This window comes from Rhinoraja longicauda, chromosome 6, assembly GCF_053455715.1.
Source record: "Rhinoraja longicauda isolate Sanriku21f chromosome 6, sRhiLon1.1, whole genome shotgun sequence".
In the NCBI taxonomy this organism is placed as follows: domain Eukaryota; kingdom Metazoa; phylum Chordata; class Chondrichthyes; order Rajiformes; family Arhynchobatidae; genus Rhinoraja; species Rhinoraja longicauda.
In genome coordinates, this window is record NC_135958.1 from 42212850 (window position 1) to 42235745 (window position 22896).

The 22896-nt window shown below is 45.5% G+C and overlaps 1 protein-coding gene across 1 annotated transcript in view; it reads left to right on the plus strand.

Moving 5' to 3' along the window:
• The window catches only part of slc7a5 (solute carrier family 7 member 5), a 74360-nt gene that overhangs the window by 20999 nt on the left and 30465 nt on the right, over positions 1-22896 (plus strand). Inside the window, exon 3 of the mRNA XM_078400880.1 lies at positions 21999-22104. Coding sequence (XP_078257006.1) covers positions 21999-22104 — 106 coding nt within the window. The remainder of the gene's footprint in view (positions 1-21998; positions 22105-22896) is intronic.

Consider the following 22896-nt stretch of genomic DNA (forward strand, 5'->3'; position numbering starts at 1 on the left):
GCAACCTTCGAGCTACTGGCACAAGCAGTCCTTCAAATGTGTGTTCCACCTAGATATTGTGCTGTTGCAGGATACTAAGTGCTTTGCCATTACAATCTTTCAGTGGTTTGGTAATGATGAAAGCATACGTTTAGGAGTGAGATTTTTAATTGAGAAAATTGTGTGGTGATTTTCAAGTCACTCCTTTAACTGCATGATATACACACATATACATATCCTTTTTACAACGGTTAGCAGATAATAAGTGAGTTTGGTATCTCGACTGACCTGCGTAGGTCATAGGTTGCAAGGGCTAACCATTCCCACCGGTTGATCTGCTGCGTGTATGCAGACCTGCGTTTCATCTGTACTTCCCAGTTTTGCTTTGTAGAGGTAAGAAAATACTGCTTTAAAAATATTAATTAGGTGTATTTATGGTTAATATGTACTCCGGTAGACACAAAATGCTGGGGTAACTTACCTGGAAAATACGGATGAAATGCAGGTTTGTATGCACGCAATGGATCAGCCAGGGGGAATGTTTAGCCCTTGCGACTTATGATCTGCGTTTGCTCGGTTGAGATACCGAACTCCCTTATTGTGATGAGTGAGAACAATGGATTTTTTTTCCTTCCCCAATCCATCTTGCAAACCAGCCTCCCCCACCCCCACCCCCACCCACATTGATTCCATCTACACTTCACACTGGCTCATGAAAGCATCCAATATAATCAAGGACCATTTACACTCCTGTCATTCTCTCTCCTCCCATCAGGCAGAAGATGCAAAAGCTTGAAAGCACCAGATTTAGGATCAGCGATTTCCCTGCTGTTATCAGACTATTGAACAAACCTCTCATAAATAAGGGTGTGTTGCTGATCTCCCAATCTGTCACATTAGGAACCTAGCAGTTTTTAAAAATCTACACTATATTCATTAGGAACCTAGCAGTTTTTAAAAATCTACACTATATTCGGCAGTCTGTTTATTTTCTCTTTGCATTGCCTGTTGTACTTGTGCTTGGTTTAATTGTAATCGTGTGTATGATTAGCCTGGATAGCATGCAAAACAAAGTTTTTCATCATTTCTTGGCACACTTGACAATAATCAACAGGTATAAAAATACCAATATCAAATTCGGATCTTTGAGAAACACCATGATGTTCTCACTGTTTGCTCAGCACAGACATTGAATCAAACATAAATCTTCCTTCATCAAAGGTGTCATGGGTTATGGGGAGAAGGCAGGAGAATGGGTTTAGGAGTGAGAGATAGATCAGCCATGATTGAATGGCAGAGTAGACTTGACGGGCCGAACGGCCTAATTCGGCTCCTATCACTTATGTACATGGAAATATTTGAGAGTTTGGAAATCTTGAGTTCTGGTGCAAAATTATTAACTTGTAAACTCCAAAGACGTACAGGTATGTAGGTTAATTGGCTGGGTAAAATGTAAAAATTGTCCCTAGTGGGTGTAGGATAGTGTTAATGTACGGGGATCACTGGGCGGCACGGACTTGGAGGGCCGAAAAAGGCCTGTTTCCGGCTGTATATATATGATATGATATGATATGATATGATTAACTCTGTTTCCCTCCATACAGATGCTACCTGATTATTGTCTGTTTTTATTTTCTGATTTCTGCTGTCTTGTCGGGTAACTTTGGCGCCATGTTATCTGGTGTCATAATTTATTTGTACTGGGGTTCAATGACAACAGCGGCTATAGTTTCTGTGACGAACTGAGTTTGTGCAGTAAGTTCATTTCCATGCTCAAATGAACATTTACGACACATTTGTAAATTTCATTTCCATATTGTTTGCAACATTATAATCAAATAACGCAAACACTGTCAGACTAGTTAGTCAACTTATGGAGTCGTGGAGTTATATTGTGTGGAAACGGGGCCTCAGCCCAACTCGTTAATGACCACCTAATCGTGTACCTGAGCTAATCCCATTTGCCTATGTTCAGCCCAATCTCTCTAAACATTTTACTATCCATGTATTTACCTAATTGTCTTTTAAATGGTGTAATTGTACCAACATCTTCAGTTTCCTCTGGCAGCTAATTCCGTATATCCACCACCCTCTGCCTCTCAGTCCTTTAAAATCTTTCCTTTCCCAGTTTAAAGCTATGGTCTCTAGTATTAATCTCCCCTGTCCATTCATTTTATCAATGTCCCACGTGATTCTGGTCACACAATTAAGGTCATACCTTGACCTCCTTCACTCCTTGGAAAAAAATCCTAACCCATGTGGCCTGTTCTTGTATCTGAAGCCCTCCGGTCCCAGTAAAATCCTTGTGTCTCTTTTCTGCACCCTCTCCAGCATAATAAATAGCATCCTTCCGAAAGCTGGATGACAGGAGCTGCACACAATAGTAGAAATGGGGTCTCGCTAATGACTTGTACAGTTGTAAAGTTCTGTACTCAGTGCCCTGATCAATGAAGGCAATTGTGCCAAATGCCTTCTTCACTGCCCTGTCTTACTCAGAACAGACAAGGAATTGTCCTCCTTTTTTCCTCTTCCAGCTTTGGACACTTGAGTAACTGAGAAAACATTTCTTGTTTTCCGCTGAGATTCTTTTTGTAGTTCAATAATGAGAATAGCAATCCCACTGTTGGCCCTAGGGTTGTCCACTGTCCCGTATTAGCCGGGACACCCCGTATTTTGGGCTAAATTAGATTTAGATTTAGATTTAGAGATACAGCGAGGAAACAGGCCCTTCGGCCCACCGAGTCCGCGCCGCCCAGCGATCCCCGCACACTAACACTATCCTACACACACTAGGGACAATTTTTACATTTACCCAGCCAATTAACCTACATACCTGTACGTCTTTGGAGTGTGGGAGGAAACCGAAGATCTTGGAGAAAACCCACACAGGTCACGGGGAGAACGTACAAACTCCGTACAGACGGCGCCCGTAGTCAGGATCGAACCTGAGTCCCCGGTGCTGCATTCGCTGTAAGGCAGCAACTCTACCGCTGCGCCACCGTGCCGCCATTGGTTTGTCCCGTACGGGACCGCCCTTGTCCAGTATTAGGCCCGCGGGTCGCTGTAGGCCGGGACAGTGTAGGGTAACAGAATGTGTTCGGGGAGCGGGGCGGAGTGTGTTTACCTAACGGAGGTTGCATAGCAACCCGCCTCCCGTCCCGGGCGACCGCCATTAGTGGAGCGGGAGCACGTGGCCACTGGTTGGGTGAGGTCACATGGGGCGCGGGGCGGTGACATCACCTTGTCCCATATTTGGGAGTGAGATAGTTGGCAACCCTAATTGGCCCTGAACTATTGAATATTGTGAAAAATTCTGTTGTTCTAAAAGCATTACAACTTTATAACTTTTATTTGAAATCCGGAGAGATAAAAGATAATGAAGGATATAATTTAAGGTCAAATTTCAGTTGTTTAATGGACAATGTATTAGTTTCAGATTAGATGTCAACGATATGAATGAGAAAGCACAAGGGTTGACTCGGAAATTGCAGATTATACTAAAATTGTAGCTAATGTTGGTTGCAACTTTTTAAAGCAAAATTGACAATAGTTTTGCTGAAACATTTGGTTTGTTCATATTTTACTTCGAACATGTAAAACAAAAAAAAGATTAAAACAAAATAGCAATAAAATTAAATGAACGATAAAACTATACACAACTCAATGAATAAATTATCAAACAACACAAATTAAATCTTGCATGTTCGAGAAGGAGAAAGTATGCACTTCCTCTTCTCCACTACAGATCAATTAATTCACAAACGTTATCTCATCTACACACATATATATTCGACTGAGCTGTGACTAGTGGCCTGGAAACTCAGCAGTAGCAAACATGATCTGTATTGTGGAAATCTGTCTTGGGTAAGGAATTGTGCGTGGCAGGACAATAAGACTAATGGGCTTATCAACCTACAGAAGGAGGAGGGAATTACCACTAATGTGCAGAGTGGATGTCGTGTGTGAGATTCGAGTGAGTCAAAGCATTGATTGCTTTTCCAGGATGTGGTTGATGAAACTGGGCCCTCAAGAAATATGACACAAAAAGCTGAATTAACTCAACGGGTCAGACAGCATCTTTGGAGAAAGGATACTCCTTCCTGCAGATTTAATCTGCTCTTTGTCTCCAGAGATGTTGCCTGACCCGCTGCGTTACTCCAGCTTTTTGAGGGTCAATCTTCCGTTTAAACCAGAATCTTCAGTTCCTTCCTTCTCAAGATGTCTTGTTGTCACACCTTACCCTTCCTTGTCTCTGTGTCTCCCTCTCCCCTGATTCAGTCTGAAGAAGGGTCTCGACCCAAAATGTCAACTATTCCTTCTCTCCAATGATGCTGCCTGCCCCGCTGAGTTACTCCAGCATTTTGTGTCTATTGAAGAAATATGTTTAGCACTGTATCCCTGTCCCAACAATTGGTAACTTTGCCCCTCCTCAGCAGCAACAAACTGCACTGAGCAGTAATAAAGGTATACATATTTATTAATCTGGCAAGTGTTGAAATTCCAGTCAGTAAATGCGCTCCCGGCAGCCACCCCTGTGCAGTTGGGAGAGGGTTGCCGGGCCCGGTATACACGTGTGTGCAGTTGGGGGAGGGTTGCCGGGCCCAGTATCCACGTGTGTGCAGTTGGGGGAGGGTTGCCGGGCCCGGTATCCACGTGTGTGCAGTTGGGGGAGGGTTGCAGGGCCCGGCGGTGGCGCGCCTGCCCAGCAGCACCGGGAGGACCAACGCCCATCCCGGCATGCCCCACGCCCGCCCCGACATGCCCCGGTGCAGCACGGCGGCAGAGAGAAGGTCAAAGAAGATGGCCGCCGGCAGGACGATCATGAGGCCGCTCTCCTGCTGCTGGCCGCCCGGAACCGGAGTGAGTGGCTTATGAGTTACTAAAGAACCTTTAGTATCAACGGGACCCAACGGTTCGTCGAGTAGTTTCTTCTTTAGCTGCACACTCTAAGGCTGCAGCTGACTGGTTCGCAGGTGGAAGGAGGAACGGTTGTTTGGCTGTTCGTGGGTGTCATGATATTCAAGCTGTGGGTTGAACATCTGGGTTATCTGTGGTCAGGAGATACTTGCAACCACTGTTGGCAAAGCAAAGACTGAGTGCTACCATCTCACTAATCATATGACGAGCCTGGCTGTTCTGTGATCATCTGAAAATATTTCTGGGGAAGCTACTGCCTTTGGTGTCTACGATGCTTGACAGGTCGGCTAAATAACCAAGTGACTTGATTGGGAGAAGTCCATCTAGTACCAAGCCCCTCACCATAAAAGCACTTTCCATACCCGCTGTACTGCATCTAGTTTCATGAGCAAAGAAAAACCTTTTGTGTGTGCCCGGAATCTTAACTGTTAGTCATGTGGGGTTCTAATAAAGAATAGTATAAAGATTTAACAGGAATCTGAGGGGTAACTTTTTCATACAAACAGTGGTGGGTGTACGGAACGAGCTGCCAGAGGAGGTAGTCGAGGCAGGGTTTAAGAAACAATTCAACTGGTATGTGTATAGGACAGGTTTGGAGGGATTTGTCAAGTCAAGTCAATTTTATTTGTATAGCACAATTAAAGGCAACCCACGTTGACCAAAGTGCTGTACATCAGTGTAGGTACTAAAAAGAACATACAATAGCACACAAACCTAACAACACATACATAAACAGTTCACAGCGCCCCTTCAGAGAGCCTCAAACGCTAGCGAGTAGAAATAGGTTTTGAGCCTGGACTTAAAGGAGTCGATGGAGGGGGCAGTTCTGATGGGGAGAGGGATGCTGTTCCACAGTCTAGGAGCTGCAACCGCAAAAGCGCGGTCACCCCTGAGCTTAAGCCTAGACCGCGGGATAGTCAGTAGCCCCAAGTCGGCCGACCTGAGGGACCTGAGGGACCTGGAGATAGAGTGGTGGGTTAGAAGATTTTTGATATGGGGGGGCAAGCCCGTTTAGGGCTTTGTATATGAATAGGAGGAGCTTGAAGTTGATTCTGTACCATACAGGGAGCCAGTGGAGAGAGGCCAGAATCGGGGTGATGTGGTCCTTTTACAGGTACCCGTCAGGAGTCTCGCTGCGGTGTTTTGGACCAATTGCAGGCGGGACAGGGATGATTGGCTGATCCCAGTGTATCGGGAATTGCAGTAGTCTAGGCGGGAGGAAATGAATGCGTGGATGATTTTTTCTAGATCTTCAAATTGGAGGAATAGTATCTGCGGATTTGCCCTGTTTTATCCATGCATTTAAGCGCTGTTGCCTGAAGGTCAGCACCGTGAAGTGTTTGCATTTCTCATCTGGTTCAGCTCTTTCGCACAAATACACTTTTATTCAGTTGACAAAAAGTCAAAAATGAGTTACCCATCCTGCCCAGCAAGTCCCACCACATTCCTGAGTCTCGCAAGATAGTATTAAGTTCCTGTAATTGCTGGTTTACAAAAAATGACGCAAACTGCTGGAGTAACTCAGCAGGTCAGGTAGATGATGCTGCCTGTCCTGCTAATATTGCCTGACCTGCCAAGTTACTCCAGCACTTTGTGTCTTTTAAAAAAAAAGATTTTGTTCCTACCATTGTTAGTGAGCAATGATGAAGGAAATCCAAAGGAAAAAGCACAGATATTTGAGCATTTAAAAGCACTATTGGCCAATGAAGCATTTTGGAAGTCCAATCATAGTTGTGACGTAGAATACGTGGCAAACAACGTGTGGACATCAAACCCAAGCAGCATTGTAGTGGTAAGTGTGAGCTTTGTTTAGTAATGTTGACACAGGGATAAATATTGGCTCAAAGATTGAGCCAACGCCTCTTTTCTCCATAAAAAATCCACCTCTGAAAATGTGCTTAGAACAGCACAGACAGGAACAATGTTTGTACCGAACATGATGCCTCCTCCTTACTCTCAGTCTGAAGAAGGGTCTCGACCCGAAACTTCTCTCCAGAGATGCTGAGTTATAGACAATAGACAATAGGTGCAGGAGGAGGCCATTCGGCCCTTCGAGCCAGCACCGCCATTCAATGTGATCATGGCTGATCATCCACAATTGGTACCCCGCTCCTGCCTTCTCCCCATACCCCCTGACTCCGCTATCTTTAAGAGCTCTCTCTTGAAAGCTTCCAGAGAATTGGCCTCCACTGCCTTCTGAGGTACTTCTGAGTTCCTCCAGCATTTTGTGTCCATCTTCGGATTAAACCAGCTCCTGAAGCTCCTTCCTACACATGGTGCCCAGGTAAGCTAATTTCATATGTTTAACTTGGCTTCCACAAACATTGTGGGCTGAAGGGCCATTCCTGTGCTGTAATGGTCTATGTTCTGTGAGAACCATGCGTACACATTTGCCTCCATTGAAAAAAGTGTGGGGGGGTTATCTCCTACTATTTTGATCCTCTATAATTATGCACCAGATTTATAGGAAACACTTTGTTGGGGGAATGCAAAGAATATATATTGATAATTGTGATAATAATTAGAATGTAATAACAGGTCTCACTAAAACAGTTTTATAACTTTCATGCATAGCAACAATATTGACAAATGCTTTGCACGTGGATATTAAAGTCTGTTCCTTGCATTCTATTAAGAAATAATCATAAATACAATGCTGAGCACTCTCGTTTGTTTGAGCAGATCTGGCATGAGCAAACTGCATTAATTTGTTCCCCATTTAGATTTAAATTATGGTTTGTTAACAGGTTCAAGGCCAATGACCTTCATTCACGACTCACTTTAGGTCTTTTTGAAAAGGAGGTGGATTTTATTTACTATCCATATTGAACCAATAATTAATTCATAGCCAATAATTTCTTGATTGATGAGCACAAACCGCGTAATAACTGCTGCTTAGTTAATATTATGCACCAAAGCTGATTGCTGTGCACCACAGGTACATTATATAGTGTTTGTATTGCAAAGTTTAATGCGCCACTTGGATCGGACTAAGTGCATTTTCCTGAATAATGTGTAAGGTAGAATTTGAAATGTAATATTCTCGGATGAATCTCATCTGCAGGCATAGAAACATAGAAAATAGGTGCAGGAGGAGGCCATTTGGCCCTTTGAGCCAGCACAGCCATTCATTGTGATCATGGCTGATCATCCACAATCAGTAACCCGTGCCTGCCTTCTCCCCATATCCCTTGATCCCACTAGCCCCTGGAGCTCTATCTAACTCTCTTTTAAATTCATCCAGTGAATTGGCCTCCACTGCCCTCTGTGGCAGAGAATTCCACAAATTCACAACTCTCTGGGTGAAAAAGATTTTTCTCACCTCAGTTTTAAATGCCCCCCCCTTTATTCTTAGACTGTGGCCCCTGGTTCTGGACTCCCCCAACATTGGGAACGTTTTTCCTACATCTAGCTTGTCCAGCCCTTTCATAACTTTATACATCTCTATATATTGAGATATTGAAATCTTCCAGTCTGCCTTTACCATTGGTCTATATATTCACTACTACTTTAACTGCTGGGGGGCAGAACCTTCAGCAAAGCTACAGGACCAGGTATCCTCCTTATGTGAAAGGAGCGTTTTGGCTGAGCACTCAAACTCAGCAAATCTTATAATTATTCTAATTCTTGAAGTTCAAACCTGCAGTGGAATATTTGAAACAAAAGGACTACTTAGCACCTTCTACTTACATTTCCTGGCTGCCTTTTCCATACCAAACTTTTTTTACAGTTTTGTCCATGATTGTCTGTTTATTTTCATTATTGTGTCGAGGCTCATAGTACAGTCGTTTACTAGACGTGTTCAACTGCAATTTTATTGTATTTCTTCACTTGAGAGTGACAATCTTGTTGTTTTCAACTATTCGCGCTGAACTGTTAAATTTAGTGAGAAATTCTGGTGTTTTTATAACGTTTTAACTTTAATCTGAATAGGTAAAAAAGTCAGAATCTGAAGGATGTCTTATGAATCTGATGGTTTTTTGAAGGAATTACCAAAAAGGTTGATGAGGGCAAAGTTATAGACCTAGTCTATACGGACTTCATCCAAATGCATGGCATTTGATTAGGATCTGCATGGCAGACTGCTCTGGAAGGTGACATCGCGTGAGATCCAGGGAGAGCTAGCAGGCTGGACGAAGCATTGTCGTCATGGAAGGAAGCAGGGGGTGAGGGTGGGAAAGTTGTTTTCGGACTAGTGGCGTGTGACTAGTGGTCAGTGCTGGGTCCATTGCAATTGTCGTTTATATCAACAATTTGGATATGAATGCAGAGGGCATGATTAGTAAGTTTGCAAATGACAATAAAACGGGTGGTATCTTAGATAGCAAAGATGGTTATCAAATATTGTAACAGGATCTTGATCAGTTGGGCAAGTCCACTGAGTAATGGTTAATGGAGATAAATGCGAGTTGTTGCATTTCCAAAGTCAAACCAGGGCAGGACCTTCATAGGACACATTGTACTTTAAAAGTGTCATCACAGACAGATATGGTAGTCAAGAATGCGTTTGGCATATTGGCCATCATCAGTTAGGATATTGAGTGCAAAAGTGCAAAAAATGTTACAGTTGCACAAGACATTGATGAGCCACATTTGGATTTTCGTGTTCAGTTTTGTTCCCCCTACTTTGAAATAATGTTAAGCTGGAAAGAGAGCAGGGAAGATTTATGAGGATGTTCCCAGGACTCGAGGCCCTGAGCCACAGGGGGAGGAGGTTGTGTAGGGTTAGGGTTGGGTCTTTTATTCCTTGAAGCTCAGGAGGATGTGGTGATCTCAAAGACGGATACAAATCATGAGGGGAATGCACTGTCTTTTACCCAGAATATGGGAGTCACGAACCGGAGGGCATAGGCAAGTGGGGAAAGATTTAATAGGAATCTGATCGGCAACCTTTCGCACAGAGGGTGGGGAGTATATGGAACAAGCTGCCAGTGGAAGTAGTTGAGGCAGATACAACAACAACATTTATATGACATTCGGAGAGGTATTTGGATAGCAAAGGTGTAGATGAATACTAGACCAAGTGGACCCATTGGGCCCAAACCTCTCCTGCATTGGTGCAGCACCCTCTCCTCTCCCCCTCCCCCTCCCTCCACCCCCTCCCTCCACCCCATCCCCTCCCCCCCATTCCCTCCCCCCCCCCAACTCCATCCCCCTCAACCCCCCTTCTTCCATTAGCGGTGAGTAAGGTGGGCCTAGAATTGTTGTGCTGCCGTGTCCCGTTTTGACTGTAGTTCAGGAACAAACAAACAAACAAACGAGAGTTTTATTATATAGATGAGCCAAACGCAGGCAGGTGGAATTAGTGTTGGCGTGGACGTTGGGCCGAAGGGCCTGTTTCCATGCTGGATGACTATGACTCCAGGGATGTCAGCCAAACACGGACAAAGGGGATCGAGCATCGTAGTTGGCATGGACGTGGTGGGCTGAAGGCTCTGTTTCTGTACTGGGTAACTATGACTTTAGTGGTGTCACATAGTCCCAGGCCGCCATTTGTTCATTTCATTAGTTTTTATAACAAGACAATCAGAAAGTGCTTGCAATCTCAAAGAAATGTGAGAAGCACAGATTCCATTAAATTACAGCACAGGTATTGTTCCAGCAAAGCTTTCTCATAACCTCTATCGTGAACTTTATTGGTGGGGGAGGCAAAATCTTTTGTTTGTTATGTTGAACTTGTAAATTGCTGGTGCTTTCAAAAGAAAATACAAACTCTGCTTTAATGAGTTCTTTTAAAATGTGCTTACTGCAATCATGTCTACGTAACTGCTTGAAATGCTTGCTGAAGGACCCAGTGTTAAGTGACCCACTTTGTACAGTGAAAACTTTCAGCATCAACAGCATAACACTACATGTTTGTACTTTATCAAAGAGGTTTGAATTGATCCCGTCATTCAGTATCTCTAGTAGATTCTTTAATTCAGCTTGAAATGCTTTTGGCCCAGATCTGAGATAGGATGTGCCAATTTGCAACAGTATTTGAAATTTTAGAAATTAGTCTATTCATCCTCTCCCTGTAGCTGAAACGCTCTAAATCGGGCAGCGTTCTCCTCAGCAACCTCTCCAAAGCTTCCGCATTGTTCCTATAATAGGGCGACAGAACTGCACGGTGGCGCAGCGGTAGAGTTGCTGCCTTACAGCGAATGCAGCGCCGGAGACCCGGGTTCCATCCCGACTACGGGTGCTGTCTGTACAGAGTTTGTACGTTCTCCCCGTGACCTGCGTGGGTTTTCTCCGAGATCTTCAGTTTCCTCCCACGCTCCACAGACGTACAGCTATGTATTGGTTTGGTAAATGTAAAAATTGTTCCTAGTGGGTGTAGGATAGTGTTAGCGTGCGGGGATCACTGGTCGGTGCGGACACGGTGGGCCGAATGGACCTTTTTAGGCGACTGCATTTCTAAACTAAAAAAATTGAACTAAACTGCATGCCAAATGCGGCCCAACCAAGGTCCTATAGAGCTGCGTTTTGACTGGCTGACTCTGCAGCCATTGGGGGGGGGGGGGTTGAATAGACTTGGATTATTTTCTCTGGAGCATCACAGTTTGAGGGGATTCTTGCTGGAAGAATATGAGATTATGAGAGGCGGAGACAGTAAGAACCTTTCTCCCAGGGTGGAAGTGTTATAAGTTATAAGTTGAGAGGGAGATGAGATCAGTTCAGCTAGGCCTCATGTTCAGCGCAAACATTGTGGGCCAAAGGGTCCATTCCTGTCCTGTATTGTTCTACGTTCTCTAGCCACAGGTGAGGTACTAGAGGACTGAAGAGTGGCCAAAGTTATTTATTTGTTCCAGAAGGTAAGTAAAGAGAATCTAGGGAATGGTAGGGCAGTCTCACATCAGTGGTGGGGAAACTATTGGAGATAATTCTTCGAGATAGGATTTGCTCCCATTTGGAAGAGAATGGGCTAATTAAGGACAGCTTGTACATGGCATGTTGTGCATGGCAGGGACAGATTGTACATGGCAGGTTGTGCATGGCAGGGACAGATTGTACATGGCAGGTTGTTTTACTAACGATTGAGTTTTTTGAGGACGTGACAAAGGAGACTGATGAAGGTAGGGTGGTAGATGTTGTATACATGGATTCCGGTAAGGCTTTTGATAAAGTTCCTCATGTTAAGCTGATCCAGAAGATTAAGGTGTACAGGATTCTCGATGACCTGGTCATCTGGATTAACAACTGGATTATTCATAGAAGGCGGAGGATGATGGTGGAAGGATGGGTTGTGGTGGAAGGAAGATGTTCTGGCTGGAGGTCTGTGACCAGTTGAGTTCCACAGGGATCTGTGCTGGGACCACACCAAAATTGGAGGAGTTGCAGACAGCGAACAAGGCTGTACTTGCCTTGCTGAAGTGAAAGTTGTATTGAGTGCAGCTCAAAACTTTTGATTAGATTGAACATAGCACGTAATTGGAGCCTGCCCTGATCCTGTCAAATTGAATTCTGCGTTTCAAGGTGCACATTGGAAGTGTGCAGTACAACCGATCATGACATCAATTGTAGTTTAGAGATACAGCGCGGAAACAGGCCCTTTCAGCCCACCGGGTCCGCACCGACCAGTGGTCCCCGCACATTAACACTATCATACACACACTGGGGCCAATTTTTTTACATTTATATCAAGCCAGTTAGTCTATAAACCGGTACGTCTTAGGAGTGTGTGAGGAAACCGAAGATCTTGGAGAAAACCCAAGTGGTCACGGGGAGAACGTACAAACTCCGTATAGACAAGCGCCCATAGTCAGGATTGAACCTGGGTCTCTGGCGCTGTAAGGCAGTAGCTCTACCATTACGCCTTTGTGCTGCCCTTCTGCTGACAACTGCAGGAAGAGCTCCAGCCATGACGAATGCCTGGACTGATCTACTTGTGTTGGTTGCAGTTTGCCTTGGCCTCATTACAGTGGATCTCCAGATTACACTCCAGGGAAGGGCTTGCTTCATCATTATTTTGGGTGGCGATAGAGCTGTTACCTCACTGCACCAGAGACCCAGGTTGGATCCTGACGATGGGTGCTGTCTGTGCACATTCTCCCTGCGACTGCATGGGTCTTCTCCGGGTGCTCCAGTTTCCTCGCACGTTCCAAAGGGGTGCAGAGTTGTAGGTGAATTGGCTTCTGTAAATTGCCCCGCGTGCGTGAAATGCAAAAGTGGGTTAAACTAGAACTAGAGCGAACCGGTGATCGATGGTCGTCATGGAAGTGGTGGGCAGAAGGGGCTGTTTCACTAAACTCCAAACTGCAACCTGCTGCTTCCTGCCAAATCAGGTCATTATGCCGACCTTTGCTTATGGTAACACAACTGGGAGTTCTGATGATAGGGAAAAATGGACAACCACAAAAATGCCATAATGACTTCCAATCACCTGACCTGTTGAAAAATGGAAAGGGCTTTCAACCGCTGAATGTACAATTAATTAGCGGTTATAAGTGGTCCACATATTCCAGCAGAGAGTATGAATGTTGCCTGCGTTGTATCTGGGGAGGTTCCCTAGCTTGTTTCTATGCAGAGCTGATAGTGAGGGCCATAATTCTGCTACTGCTTTAGAGCAATGCCTGGGTTTTGGGAGAACAAAGGCTATCCTTTGAATTCCTCATCTTCAGAACAGTCTTGGCTGCAGCCAGCACTGCTGGGCACCGTTATAACGAGACCCATGAGAAAACAAGGGCATTGTGGAGGCTGTGAACAGTGGCCAAAATCCAAGTTGACAAGCCAGGACTGACTTAAGCACAGTACACCCAGCAAGGGTTTCTTGATTCACCATCACGTTCTGTATTGGGCATAATCAGCTCATTCTGCTGACTTTGTCTTTGTCCATGGTGGCAAACATGGAGGAGGATGAAGTCAGCTGAGAGTGAGGGGAAGGTGAGACACAATGACAGGGTGTCTATCATCACCCTGTGACGAGGGTTAATTGCCTCGCGTTTCAGTTGAGGATCACAGCCCAGAAACCAGGACACTGTGCGAAGAAGGGTCTTGACCAGAAACGTCACCCATTCCTTCTCCCCAGAGATGCTGCCTGTCCCGCTGAGTTACTCCAGCATTTTGTGTCTATCGTCGGTGTAAACCAGCATCTACAGTTGCTCCCTACACACTGTGTACTTGTGTACGGTAAAGCCTGGACTAAATGCTCACAGCAGCTGACCAGTGACAAAGTGGATGTGCAGAACATTAAAGGTAAGCATTGGCACTCTTCAAGAGGAAGTGTAACCATTTCCCATTGCAATCCATCTGCATTACGAGAGTTGATTCTCCGGTCGTCTACATCTGCTGGATCACCCTCTGTCTAAAACTGACCAGTGCCTGACTGTTAGTTACCATTGTTGCATAGATAGGTTGGAGGCCGAGGTTTCGCAGTACGGAACCAAAAGATCTTAAAAGAAATCCACTACTTCCATGACACAAGGCGAGTGGATGCGTGCACCTCTAACAAACTCTCAACCACATATAGGAAGGATCTGCGGATGCTGGTTTACACGCAAGATAGACGCAAAATACTGGAGTAACTCAGCGGGACAGGCTGCATCTCTGGAGAGAAGGAATGGGTGACGTTTCAGGTCTGAAGAAGGGTCTCGGCCCGAAACGTCACCCATTCCTTCTCTCCCGAGATGTGCTGCCCATCCCGCTGAGTTACTCCACCATTTTGTGTCCAAACTCTGAACATTGTCCACTTGCCTGAGTGGTGCTGTTGAAGTAGCCTTGGTGAGGTAATTAATGTAGCATATTTATAGATGGTACATACCTATTTCAAGATGTGCTTGTGTTGAAGAGAGTGAATGAGCAGGATCATCTGCCCCACATCTCACATTCCCTGTATCTACATGTAGGGTATCTACATGATGCCCAGGCTCACTAACCTTTTCCAGCACTGTAGCTGAATCAAGCTTGAATCTCGTGCTTTCAAAGGCTTTTCCAATGGAAACATTTAAAAATAGTTTTTAAAAAACACATATTTTGAAAAGTGAGTCCTATTCAAAAATAATAAAATAGCTTAAAATGTGTATTTGACAAGAACATTAAAATAATGTTAATTAAATTAAAGAACAAGTTACCTTCACGTAGAGCTAATAGGACTTGATGTTTCAATCCCACTGGCTCGAAGGGCCGAATGGCCTACTCCTGCACATATTGTCTATTGTCTAAATCGGCACTCCTGATGTTGGCAGTGGGTTTGGACTGGGATTGGGATTTTACTTAATCCAAAGCCAAATGCTGCTTTTTTTCCTGCTGCATTTGACAAGGACCTGTTGCTTGTTGGAGGGAGTGACCCCTCATCCCCATTTGCTTCACTAGACTGGTGGTGGATGTAGCAACGAACCCCACTTCTACAGTAGCATCCCACTTCTACAGGGAAAGTCTTGGTCTTCCAGCCATTCTGGGCAGTTTCAGTTGCCAGTTAGGAGTACTTGGTCTTTATCCTCTCATCAGCTTCTTCAACACCATCTTCCCATGGTGCTGCCAGTTCCACAATGCATGGTTGTTGTGGACCACAGGACCATGCTGGCCGGAGTGTTGTAGCCACAACGTCTGGGGCAAACACAAGCTTCCTTCCCAAGTCCACGTCCATTTTCCAATCCCGAGCAGGCTGCAGAATGCTTGCATCCTTTGATGTTACCTGGTGCTCTGGAGGTTGGCCTGCTGGAACAAATGGTGTGGTGGACAATTCCTGACGATTTTTTGGGGGGAAACATTTGTGGTGGTTCGCCTCTGTTCCACCACTGATGCCAGCTGTCTGAGAACTTGGTTATCCCACCAATTGTAACACCTTCGGGCGATGCTCATAGTGCATCCTGTTCAAACCAGTTAAGGACAGGCTGGAAAAAATGTAGGTAGGTGGAGTTATTTTATTTTAAATGTTATTTGTTGAGGTATTATTAATTCAATACAATATTAATTCAATACATATTCTTTACATTGTTAAAGTAATTTTCACTTTATAAATCTACATTTTTTTTACATGTCTTTGTCAGATGATTATAAATGGATTAAAGGCCTTCAGATGGCACATCAGAATAGATGGTCTGAGACCCAAACACCAGATACCTCTTGCGTAGGGCGTGTAAGCTTATCTTGGATAGAGTGGATGAGGAGAGGATATTTCCACTAGTGGGAGAGGCTAGGACCAGAGGTCACAGCCTCAGATTTAAAGGGCGTTCCTTTAGGAAGGAGATGAGGAGGAATTTCTTCTGTGGAATTCTTTGCCGCAGAAGACTGTGGAGGCCAAGTCAATAGATATTTTTCAGGCAGGGATTCTTGATTAGTACAGGTGTCAAGGGTTATGAGGAGAAGGCAGGAGAATGCGGTTAGGAGGGAGAGATAGATCATCCATAATTAAATGGCGGAGTAGACTTGTTGGGCCAAATGGCCTGATTCTGCTCCTATCATTTAGTTTAGTTTAGAGATACAGCACGGAAACAGGCCCTTCGGCCCACTGGGTCCACACAACCAGCGATCCCCGCACATTAACACAATCCTACACACACTAGGGACAATTTTTACATTTACCAAGCCAGTTAACCTACAAACCTGTACGTCTTTGGAGTGTGGGAGGAAACCGAAGATCTCGGAGAAAACCCACGCAGGTCACGGGGAGAATGTACAAACTCCGTACAGACAGCACCCGTAGTCAGGATGGAACCCGGGTCTCCGGCGCTGCATTCGCTGTAAGGCAGCAACTCTACCGCTGCACCACCGTGACCGCCTATTTATCACCTTCTGATCAGGCATTGTGCAGACGGTGAGTGTAAGTGTAGGCGGGCGATCACAGTCGGTGGTGAACCCAGGCAACAGGCCAAGGCCAGCATGATCTGGCCCAGAGCTTTATCAAAGGGTTTATATCAAAACCTTCTTGTTACTTCTATCAGTAAACGTAGAGTCCAGTAAATTGAAACTTTTCCATTTGTTAAATGCTATTTTAAATTGATTAGTTTGTGCTAAACAGTAGTTTTATTGTTTGTTGAATGTCCTGAAATCTCCCCGTCAGCTAATCAGTGTACCAGATGTCCAGGTTACAAAATATCAAGTGAATGATCTTGTTTGTAGCCTGAGCCATTTCTAATGGTGAACCGGACAATGTCGATTCTTTTTTGTTATACATTGAATTCTTATCATCCCATTTTAAAATACAAAATCCTTAACAACAAGATTAATTTGTGTGGTTCAGGGTCAGAAGGAGGTGGGAACTGATGGTGGCATTAAAGAGGCTGCACGAGATTGGGATACTTGGAATTTGGCAATGTATTGCTTGGTAGAAATACTGAGCCTTCTCGGCATGGTAGATGGTGCACTCCGTGGCAGTGTGGGGTCAATTTTTTCCTGTTTTTGTGGTGGCAGCTGAAGCACCAGATGAGCAGAAATAAAGTGCGAGAAAAGATTTGCGAGGATGTTGCCAGGACTAGAGGGTGTGAGCTATAGGGAGAGGTTGAGTAGGCTGGGACTCTATTCCTTGGAGCGCAGGAGGATGAGGGGTGATCTTATAGGTGTGTACAAAATCATGAGAGGAATAGATCGGGTAGATGCACAGAGTCTCTTGCCCAGAGTAGGTGAATCGAGGACTAGAGGACATAGGGTTAAAGTGAAGGGTAAAAGATTGAATGGGAATCTGAGGGGTAACTTTTTCACACAGAGGGTGGTGGGTGTATGGAACAAGCTGCCAGAGGAGGTAGTTGAGGCTGGGACTATCCCAACGTTTAAGAAGCAGTTGGACAGGTACATGGATGGGACAGGTTTGGAGGGATATGGACCAATCACAGGCAGGTGGGACTAGTGTAGCCGGGACATGTTGGCCGGTGTGGGCACGTTGGGCCGAAGGGCTTGTCTCCATACTGTATCACTCTAAAATGATGTTGTAGTTTCACGTCCAACACTCAAAGATGTCAGATTGCAGATAGACACAAGAAACTGGAGTAACTGAGCGGGACAGGCAGCATCTCTGGAGAGAAGGAATGGGTGACGTTTTAGGTTGAGACCCTTCTTCAGACTGGTTAGAGATAAGGGAAATGAGAGATATAGACGGTGATGTGGAGAGATAAAGAACAATGAATCAATGATATGCAAAAAAGTAACGACGATAAAGGAAACAGGCCATTGTAAGCTGTTAGCAGGGTGAAAACGAGAGGCTAGTGTGACTTGGGTGGGGGAGGGATAGAGAGAGAGGGAATGCCGGGGCTACCTGAAGTGAGAGAAATCAATATTCATCCCACTGGGCTGTAATCTGCCCAAGTGAAATATGAGATGCTGTTCCTCCAATTTGCGTTTAGCCTCACTCTGACAATGGAGGAGACCGAGGACAGAATTGTTTTTTTTAGAGATACAGTGCGGAAACAGGCCCTTCAGCCCACCGAGTCCGCGCCGCCCAGCGATCCCTAACAGTATCCTACACACACTAGGGACAATTTTGACATTTACCTAGTCAATTAACCTACATACCTGTACGTCTTTGGAGTGTGGGAGGAAACCGAAGATCTCGGAGAAAACCCATGCAGGTCACGGGGAGAACATCCAAACTCCGTAGAGATGGCGCCAGTAGTCAGGACCGAACCTGAGTCTCCGGTGCTGCATTCGCTGTAAGGCACCAACTCTACCGCTGCGCCACCGTGCCTTCCTGGTGGGGGGTGGAGGTGTAGAGTGACTGAACACCCATCGTAAAGATGAGGGAGTAGGGGCTCGGCAAGTGGAAGTCATTAAAGAGACGAAGGGCATGTGAGGTATCTCGGACATCGGTCGGGAGAGATTGGACCTGGGGGGATAGGATGGAGTCGAGGTATGTGGAAATCATTTCGGTGGGACAGGAGCTGGCAACAAACAATGGGTCTGCCATGACAGTTGTGTTTGTGGATTTTGGGGAGAAGGTGAAAACGGGTTGTGCGGGGCTGGGAAACGATAAGGTTGGAGGCTGTGGAAGGCAGCCAGTGATGAAATCAGTAATGGTGTTTGGGATTAAGGCCTGGAGCTGATCTGTGGGATTGCAGACATAGTAGCTCAAACACCTGTCACTTGTTTAAAACATTACAGAATTAATTCTCCATGTATGTGCACTCTGCATTTAATGGAGCCAAGAAAGTGAAAATGTTAAATCCTATTTAATGGGTCAACAACACAGACCTTTGGGTGAGCCTGCAGATTGGTTTTGGTGGCTGCAGCTTAATAGTTTAACAGTTGCAGTGTCAGTTGTATGATAATCCACACCATCACGAAGGAGACTGCACAGCTCAGTCAGCAGGAGGGAAGAGGCATCAGATTTAATAGCATTGTACTGTCGTATCACGGGATCCGTGGCTGAAGAAGGGTCTCGACCCAAAACGTCACCCATTCCTTCTCTCCAGAGATGCTGCCTGTCCCGCTGAGTTACTCCTGCTTTTTGTGTCTATCTTCGGTGTAAACCAACATCTGCAGTTCCTTCCTACAACATTAATTCATATGCTGTTTGTGGAAGTTAGCAGATGTTAAACTAAAACCTGAAGCATAATAAAAAAACATTTTCTTTTTGTCCTTCAAAATAATACCTTTAGTTTAGTTTAGAGATTCAGCGTGGAAACAGGTGCTTCGGCCCACCGAGTCCACACACACCAGCGATCCCTGCACATTAACACTACCCCACACACACCAGGGACAATTTTTACATTGATACCAAGTCAATTCACCTATAAACCTGTATGTTTTTGGAGTGTGGGAGGAAACCGAAGATCTCGGAGGAAACCCACGCAGGTTACGGGGAGAACGTACAAACTCCGTACAGACAGCACCCGTAGTTGGGATGGAACTCCAGTCCCTGGCGCTGTAAGACAGCCGCTTTACCACTAAGCCACCCTTTCTTGAGCTTAAAAGATTAAACGCACTTATCTTTTACTTATGCTGATCCATGTTGTTTGATTACAAAATGAAATGAGAGAAATTGAAATCCACAAAATAGTTATATCACAATACATTAATTTCAGGAATATATGACATCCGTTTCCTATACACTGCATAGACAACTTTCAGTGTCAGGTTGAGAAGAGCATCACCTCTTTCTTGACACACTGAGTCATGAGTACATTAGAAAGTGGAGGGTGGAGAGGGGGTCGTCGGGGGAAACTTGTTTTCAATCTCTTACCTTGCCGGAGATGTGATTGTTTTCCGGATCGTATCTCCGGTCGCTCTGCGGCCTAACATCGTGGAGCTGGAGGCCTGGCTCGGGACTGACTTTGAGCTCCACCGCGGGGCCGTGGACGTACCATCAGAGCGTACGTTCCCTTGCCCTGGATCGACGCTCCAACCGCGGCCTGCGGACTTTAACATCGCGCAGCTCGCTGTCTCGGGTTGAGACCGATGTCGGGAAGCTCCAAAGGCCGCACGACGTTCGACAAGCCCCGACCCGGGGTAGATCGCCCGGCGAGGGGGAGCTGAGATTCCCCCCCGGATGCAGGAGCTTGATCGCCCCGATGAGGAAGGCCCACCGCCGGCTACGGGAGTCAAGATCGTCCAGTCAACCGAAGGTTAGAGGCCCTCGACCGCTGGAGGACAAAGAAGGGAAGAGACTGAACTTTATTTTGCCTTCCATCACAGTGAGGAATGTGGAGGAGTCACTGTGGTGGATGTTCATGTTAAAATGTATTTAGTGTGTCCTGTTGCTTTTTATTGGGATGACTGTACGGCAAATGAAGTTCCTCGTATGTTGCAAAACATACTTGGCTAATAAAGTTTGATTGTGATTACATAGAAACATAGAAAATATGTGCAGGAGGAGGCCATTTGGCCCTTCGAGCCAGCACCACCATTCATTGTGATCATGGCTGATCTTCCACAATCAGTAACCTGTGCCCAACTTCTCATTGCAACTCTCATTGATTGTGAATGTGATTCCATCCAATTCTGAAGATAACAAGGTGCCTGTGTTGGTGTGCAATGTTTGCCATGCTGCACTGGAATGCATGCTGTCAGTAACAGGTGACAAGAGGAGGCCCATTGTGGAATGCCACTGCAAGGACGTGCAGCGTAGGTTCACTAGGTTGATTCCCGGAATGGCGGGACTGTCGTATGTTGAAAGGCTGGAGCAATTAGGCTTGTATACACTGGAATTTAGAAGGATGAGGGGGGATCTTATTGAAACATATAAGATAATTAGGGGATTGGACACATTAGAGGCAGGAAACATGTTCCCAATGTTGGGGGAGTCCAGAACAAGGGGCCACAGTTTAAGAATAAGGGGTAGGCCATTTAGAACGGAGATGAGGAAGAACTTTTGCAGTCAGAGAGTGGTGAAGGTGTGGAATTCTCTGCCTCAGAAGGCAGTGGAGGCCAGTTCATATCATATCATATCATATATATACAGCGCGGAAACACGCCTTTTCGGCCCACCAAGTCCGCGCCGCCCAGCGATCCCCGTACATTAACACTATCCTACACCCACTAGGGACAATTTTTTACATTTACCCAGTCAATTAACCTACATACCTGTACGTCTTTGGCGTGTGGGAGGAAACCGAAGATCTCGGAGAAAACCCACGCAGGTCACGGGGAGAACGTACAAACTCCTTACAGTGCAGCACCCGTAGTCAGGATCGAACCTGAGTCTCCGGCGCTGCATTCGCTGTAAAGCAGCAACTCTACCGCTGCGCTACCGTGCCGCCCAAGTTCGTTGGATGCTTTCAAGAGAGAGCTGGATAGAGCTCTTAAGGATAGCAGAGTGAGGGGGTATGGGGAGAAGGCAGGAACGGGGTACTGATTGAGAGTGATCAGCCATGATCGCATTGAATGGCGGTGCTGGCTCGAAGGGCTGAATGGCCTACTCCTGCACCTATTGTCTATTGACACAGTCAAGTGGACACGACACCAATCAGCAAATAACAGTTGCAACATTGCAGCAATGATCTTTTCTGAATAAATATTGTTCCCGTCCTTTTTTGCATATTTTCTGAGGCAGTGTATTGCCACAATATTGTTAATATGATCATTCAGCACTCACAGCTAATTTAGCAGTTGGAATGATTTATTTTAGGCAGATTCCTCATGGAAAAAAAAGAAGAATTTGTGTGGAAAATATGTGACCGTTGTTTCTTAAATAGTTTCATTTATTTTTAACTGTGGTTCGAAAATAATTTGTTTTTTTTTCTTCTGCACAGGTGATACTCCTTATTTAGACCCGAAACGAGCCTTTGAAGGAACAACAACAGATGTGGGGAAAGCTGTGCTGGCCGTGTATAGTGGCCTCTTCGCATTTGGTGGCTGGTGAGCCAAACAATGACTTGTGTTTAGTTTAGTTTAGAGATACAGCACGGAAACAGGCCCTTCGGCCCACCGGGTCCGCGCCGACCAGCGATCCCCGCACATTAACACTATCCTACACCCACTAGGGACAATTTTACATTTATACAATTGTACCAAGACAATTAACCTACAAACCTGTACGTCCTTGGAGTGTGGGAGGAAACCGAAAATCTCGGAGAAAACCCACGCAGGTCACGGGGAGAACGTACAAACAGACAGCACCCGTAGTCGGGATGGAACCCGGGTCTCCGGCGCTGCATTCGCTGTAAGATTCAAGATATCTTTATTTGTCATCCAAAAAACAAGTTTTTTTGACGAAATTTAGTCACCCACAGTCCAATAATAAAAGTAATAAAACAAGCAAATTACACAACCCCACCCAACGCACAAAAAAAGAAACACCCATCACAGTGAGTCTCCTCCAGTCCCCTCCTCACTGTGATGGAAGGCCACAATGTCTTTTCTCTTCCCCTGCCGTCTTCTCTCGCGGTCAGGCTGGTGTCGTTGCCACGTTCCAGGCCGTGCCGGTCGGCTGGGTTTCTACCGCTTCGCCGCCCATTGTTATTGCAATAACACACCATGTTATTGAGAAGATAACACTGAGAAAGTGGCAGGGGCTTCCCGTCCACTTCATAGATACAAAGACATCATCGCCCAGGCTTGCTGCTCCTCCAGTGTCGGCCACTGTAAGTGCGACACTGGGAAGCGAGCGAGAACGAGGGAGGCGGGAGAGCCACGTGTAGCTGAGGTGCC